This window comes from Trichechus manatus, unplaced genomic scaffold (genome assembly GCF_000243295.1).
Source record: "Trichechus manatus latirostris isolate Lorelei unplaced genomic scaffold, TriManLat1.0 scaffold00069, whole genome shotgun sequence".
NCBI classification, from domain to species: Eukaryota; Metazoa; Chordata; class Mammalia; order Sirenia; family Trichechidae; genus Trichechus; species Trichechus manatus.
In genome coordinates, this window is record NW_004444005.1 from 13,640,448 (window position 1) to 13,646,596 (window position 6,149).

Here is a 6,149-nt window from a genome sequence, read left to right on the forward strand (position 1 = left end):
TGTTGACTGCTGTGTCTCCAGCGCCCAGAACAGTGCCTGGCACAGAACCAGCGCTCAGTAAGAATGTACTGGCTGAACAAATGGCAGACACCTGTGCAGCTGATGCTGCCACGTGTGTTCATGTGGTGTGTTAGTGCATGTGTGCCGTGTGTGTGCATCGTGTGTGTGTGTGCACGTGTGCATGTGTGTGCTCCGTGTCTGTGGGAGGTGTTTCAGCCATGAGCCTGAGCTGCGGGTGTCCCGTCTGAACTGCACCTGTGTTTCGGCAGTTTCACGGCTCCAGCCCTGTGACCTCACCCGGGCAACCTCTCCCCGGCATCGCAGAGGTGCCGCTCTTGTGTTCCGAGTCACCCTGGGTGGCTCATGGCCTTGGGCAGCACAGGGCTCAGCTTTCAGGGACAGTATCTTGGCCTTTCTGGTCTGAACCTCTCATTCTCAGGAGACATCAGGATGGGCCAAGCTTGGGCAAGTTCTGCCCGCATCCGTCAGCAAGGGTGGGCAGGGCAGGGTCGGGGGAGGTGTCAGGTGGGCTCCCTGGGAATGGCCTAGCTTTGGCCACAGCGGACTCCTGTCAGTACCTGCTGTTATCTCCACGGCCATCCGCCTCCTGCCCACCCACCCCTCCGCCACCCTGGCCACACCTGCTTTTGGCTTTTGGCCCTGCCCTTGCCCCTCCTGTCCTCACTGTCTCTCTCACCCAGTGTGCTCCTGGTCCTTCTACCCCATGTCCTCGCCAGCCTCTCCCCTGGGTAGACCATGGCTCGGTCTCTATGATGCTTCCCCTGGGAGCTGGACCATGATGGGCACAGCCGCACAGTGACCATCAGCCCCAGGACCTGCGACTCCTTGGCCCTGTGTGGCCCCCCTCGTCTCCCCCCAGCCCTCCTGCCTTGCCCAGCCCTCCAACCCACTGGACTCAGGAGGGAGAGGCCCTGGGGTGGCCTCCCCTTCCTCCCCAGGCCGTCCCCCCAGAGGATAGCAGCTCCTCCTCCTCCTCCAGGGAGGCCCTTTGGCTGCTGAGCCCACTCCAGGGCCTTCTTACAATTGTCCAGGTGTGCCCGGTGTCCCCCTCCCCCAGCAACCTCCTCTCCTGTCACAGCCGGCCAAGGTCCTCACAGAACACCTGCTGAGCGTGCCTCCAGAGCCCCTGGATGGAGCCTCAGTAAAAACACTACCTGTGCTGTGTTGGGTGCAGGTAAGTGCTGGGGAGAAAGCAGGTGGGATGGAGGATAGAGGATGGAGGCCGGGTCGGGGGTGACCCTGGTGTTTAGAGAGCTGGTCACCATGGCCCATATGTGGCTCGGTTCTCTGGGCTTCAGACACGGTCTTGTAAACACAGACGACCCTTCACCACTTCTGTCATCTCCACCCAGCCCTCTGTCCTGATCCGCCCCTCCCATGGGCCCCTGGGGATTGAATGACCCTGGCTGAGCCCCCACCTTGGCGGCAGCATGGCCACCTGCACCCTGAGGCCCCTTCCCCATCACTGTACACTTTGCCTGGTCATTGGGCTACCTGGGACTCAGTCATCCTCGACAGCCAGAGAGTCCCCAGCCACCCACGTCCAGCAGGGTCTGCACACAGTAGGGCTTACTGACGGCTGGCAGGAATGTCTGCTGTGTCTCAAATCCCGCTTGCAAGGAGCCTCCTCCCACCCCCTTAGAAACAGGATATGGTTCAGAGCTGGGACAGCCGCTGGGTGCCACACCCCCTCCCAGCAGCCCAGCTCCCGCTGGATGGAGGCAGGAGGACATTCCAGCCACCAGATGGCACCCGGGCCGGCAGGATCCCCACGCCCACCTTGGAGGACGCAGCCATGAGGCCTCAGTCCCACGCCAGTGTGCTCAGCCTCCTCGCCCCCCTCTTGCCCCACGAGCTGTTCTCTTCCAGGATCAAGCTCAGGCGGAGCTGCCCCCAGCCCTCTCCATGCTAATGAGAGGGTACCAACCCTCCTACCTCTCAGAGTCTGAAAGAGGGGAAGTGTCCAGTGTGGACTCCCCAGAGGTGATGGCTGGTGGTGGGGTGCAGCTTCCACCCCAGAACAGCTGTAGGCAGGAGGCTCGGCATGGGGATGCAGTTGAGCCAGGGACTGTGGGTGGGGTAAGGCCACACAGGGCCCACCTGAGGGTGTGACCCCAGGGCCAGACTGTGTTGGGGACAGAGGCCGTGAGGAGCCACGCAGGGGGCAGAGACGGGATTGGGGCTTTCAGCCCCAGGAGGAATCCAGCCAACCCACAGACTGAAAAAGCTTGGTGTATTTGATTTACAATTAACAAGATTTACAAAAGGGGGCGGGGGTCCTGGAGAGGATGGCCTGACAGGCCGGAGACCAGGACCCATCTGCTGGGGCCCCCTCTGGCTGCCTGGGCCTCGACGTCTGACGTCCAGCTTGACCTTTGAGGTGGGGCCCGGGCGGCCCGCTTGAGTTGACTTAGATCGACAGTGCCCGCAGGGAAGGCAGGTGAGGTCAGGAAGGCATCGTACCGCTTGTTCTCTTCTTCTCATCCCAGGAACAGACAGACAAAGACACAGTCTGGGGCCACAGGCACTGCAGACGCCCCAGGGAGGTGGGCCCAGGGCCCCCATGCTTGAGATGGTGCGGCTGTGGCGCCGGGAGCTGAGGCCGGTGTCTGAGTGCTCACCGTGGCTCATCGGGCAGCAGGCGCCTAAGGCACGTTTGCGAATCACTCAGGAGGACTAGACGCGAAGACAGAACCCGATGCTGGTTCCAGAGAGAGCTGGTGCTGTCAGGGCCACTGCAGCACGGGGGCCCCCCTCGGGCAGTATTGCTCAGGAGAAGGATGCTACAAGAGCCCACACGTGCTGAGGGCCGGGCGCCCCGGAGGGCTCGCCCTCTGCTGGTCAGAGAGAGAGGCTAAGCCGCTGGCCACAGGGCCAGCCCCCGAGGCACCTGAAGCCCCGTGCCGCAGCTCAGGGCTGAGGTTGGGGGTCAGAGGTCCGTGACCTTATCCTCCAGCGTGGCTGCAATCTGCTGCAGGCGGAAGGCCAGCTGCATCTTCTGGGCAGCGGGGTCCTCCTCCAGGGCATTAATGATCTGAGAGGGGTCACCATCACATGAGCGCTCGCAGCGAGGGGCTGCCCAGAGCCCTCCTAACCCCCGTGAGGACGTGACCGGCCTACCTCATCATAGTACTTCTGTGTGTACTGGTAGAGCTGGTGCAGGGCCACAAGGGTGTTCAGGGAGTCCGTGTGTGCCTGGTCGGGGGGGACAGTGTGACCCAGGATAGGCAGGGACGGTGTGACCTCGGGGTAGGCGGGGATGGTGTGACCCGGGGTAGGCATGGACGGTGTGACCCGGGGTAGGTGGAGATGGTGTGACCCGGGGTAGGCGGGGACGGTGTGACCCGGCCGGGGTAGGTGGAGATGGTGTGACCTGGGGTAGGTGGGGATGGTGTGACCCGGGGTAGGAAGGGACGGTGTGACCCAGGGTAGGCAGGGACGGTGTGACCCGGGGTAGGCAGGGACGGTGTGACCCGGGGTAGGAAGGGACGGTGTGACCCAGGGTAGGCAGGGACGGTGTGACCCGGGGTAGGCAGGGACGGTGTGACCCGGGGTAGGAAGGGACGGTGTGACCTCAGGGTAGGCAGGGACGGTGTGACCCAGGGTAGGCATGGACGGTGTGACCCGGGGTAGGCGGGGATGGCGTGACCCAGGGTAGGCAGGGACGGCGTGATCCGGGGTAGGCGGGGATGGTGTAACCCCGGGGTAGGCGGGGACAGCATGACCCAGGGTAGGCAGGGACGGTGTGACCCCAGGGTAGGCGGGGATGGCGTGACCCAGGGTAGGAAGGGACAGTGTGACCCGGGGTAGGCAATGGTGGTGTGACCTAGGGCAGGGACAGTATGACCCTTGGGTAGGTAGGGGCAGCATGACCCCAGGGCAGGGACAGTGTGACCCCGGCCTCTGCAGACATCCAGCCCTGGGGGAGCTGTCCTTTAGGAGAGCGGGTGGGCTGTGACATGGTGGCTGTGTGTGGCACTGAGGGCACAGGCAGACACAAAGGTCGCACCCTCCCACAGGCACAGCCCCAGACTCACACAGGACGGCCACAGACGAATGGCCAAGGCCCACAGTCACCCCCACACACTCAGACGCAGATGCACTGGGATCATTTCTGTCCCAGTGGGACACTCTGGTGGACATGCTGGTGCAGCAGACACGCAGGGCAGCTTGGAGCTGCGTACCCTGCCCTACACCTCCACAGTGCACCCCACAGCCGCAGTCACACACACACTGGCACCCCCACGCTCACACCCCTCCCACGGAGCACACGAGGTGCCAGCCAGGCAGACACATGTGCCCTCCGTGCCCTCCTTGGCCCCACCGTCAGCCCTCATCGGTGATGGCAGTGTCATCCCCACCCTGCAGTTCAGTCCCGGGGACCACACACCCAGGGGCGGGGTGCGAGCCTCAGTTCAGCCTGGAGCGCGGGGTCAGGAGGAGTGTCCCGCACACCCCACCCCCTTACCCGGGAAATTTCTGCCAAGTGCGTGTTCATGTCTTGGTCGCTGACTTGCACCATCTGGCGGATCCCTTTGTAGTAACTGTGGGGGGATGGGAAGTTACAGGGGCGGGAGGGAGAGGGAAGGAATGGAGGAGAGGGGCTGCCCCAAGGGGAGGGCGGGGGACCAGAGGCTGGGGAGGGAGGCTGCTGGCACTCACTCCTCCACCATCTTCTTGTAGGTGGAGATCTCCTTGGCGTAGAGGAGCTTGTTGCTGGGAGAGTCCTGGGGAGACAAGGCCAAGTCACGCCTAGGCTGATGGCTCTGGCCCTGCCGGGGATGGGGTCAGGCTCATGGATGCTCGGGGACCCGGGGCGAGGCCAGGCTCTGACACGCCGGGGCAGAGGAGCACAGAGGCCGGAGGCCATGTGTGTGTGCAGGTGGGAGTTCACCTCATCAGGAAGGCTGTGGACCCTGCCCTACCCAGCCACAGACCTGCCTGCACTCCGTCAGCATCTCCGCCTATGCAAGGTTGTTGGGGGAGGCCCCGTGGGAGGGGCAGGGGAGCCCAGGCTGCCCCGAGGTGGCCCACGTCACCTTCCACCCGCCAAATGTCCAAGAGCCCTGACTCGTCCCAAACCGACCTCCTCCCCCGACTCGGTCCCCCACCCTCAGCCCCCTGCCTGGTTGACACCGCCCAGCCTCAGTTCCCCGCCTGCCCGGTCCACGCACACGGCTCAGCTTGTGCTCGGTCCGCGTGCAGGCGTCCATGAAGGTCTGGGCAATGACCGACAGCGAGGCGTCCACCACCTCGTGCACGTGCACGTCGAAGATGAAGTGGGGGTTCTTGAGGATGTTCACCCAGAACCGGAGCGGCAGACTGAGGCGAGAGAGCAGGTGGTCAGGGGCTGTCAGGCCTGGGGCTGCGCGGGGCCATGCGGGGCTGGCACGGGGGCATCCCACCTGTTGGTCTTCCAGATGTGGATGGTGTCCTCGTCCCGGATGTCGTACTTCTCCGCCTGCTCATCCAGGAAGTCAAAGAAGTACTTGACCGCAGGGGGCACTGCATGGCCGGGCGCCAGCACGCTCTGGAAGAAGTTGTCCACGAACTGCTGCAGCGTGCCCTGCGGGCGGGGTGGGCGGTGGTCAGCGTCTGCCTGCCGGGCGCCCCAGGGCTCTGCGCGCCGGGCCCACGGGCACACACCTTGACAGAGAGCAGCCGTGTCAGGTAGATCTCGGTGATGGCCTTGGTGCGCTCCTTCTCCTTCACGCTGCCACGCTTGGGCTTGCCCTCGTCCACCTCGTCGGCCGGACGCACCAGGTGCCACACGCGGTTCTCCTCCTCCAGGAGGGCGTGGCCTGCGGGGGGGGCGGTGCTGAGCATGCCAGGAGGGCTGGGCTCTGTGGGGCAGCAGGGGTGGACAGGGTGCCCTGAGATGGACATCGGTCCCAAGCGAGAGAGGGAGGGACTCACGCTCCCCCGGCAGGTCCTGCTGGCTGTCCTCGGGCTGCTGCGAGACCCCCACCTTGGACAGGATAAGGGTGGCTCCATCCCGGACCTGAGGACGTGGAGATGAAGTAGATGCGCTCACCATGCTAGGTCAGGCCGCCCTGGCCCCTGCTGTTCACCGCCCCTCACGTCCCTCCTGCCCCCACGTTCCCTCCATGCTGCCCACCGTCCCCCGC

At 64.5% G+C, this 6,149-nt stretch overlaps 1 protein-coding gene across 1 annotated transcript in view; it reads right to left on the reverse strand.

The window, feature by feature from the left end:
* Positions 1 to 2,950: 2,950 nt before the first annotated feature.
* The window catches only part of PLXNB2 (plexin B2), a 20,747-nt gene continuing 17,548 nt past the window's right edge, over positions 2,951 to 6,149 (reverse strand). Inside the window, exons 27-34 of the mRNA XM_012556579.2 lie at positions 5,938 to 6,022; positions 5,668 to 5,822; positions 5,427 to 5,587; positions 5,196 to 5,343; positions 4,684 to 4,748; positions 4,490 to 4,565; positions 3,142 to 3,216; positions 2,951 to 3,055 (exon numbers count right to left, since the gene is read on the reverse strand). Of these exons, the coding sequence (XP_012412033.2) occupies positions 2,951 to 3,055; positions 3,142 to 3,216; positions 4,490 to 4,565; positions 4,684 to 4,748; positions 5,196 to 5,343; positions 5,427 to 5,587; positions 5,668 to 5,822; positions 5,938 to 6,022 (870 nt within the window). The remainder of the gene's footprint in view (positions 3,056 to 3,141; positions 3,217 to 4,489; positions 4,566 to 4,683; positions 4,749 to 5,195; positions 5,344 to 5,426; positions 5,588 to 5,667; positions 5,823 to 5,937; positions 6,023 to 6,149) is intronic.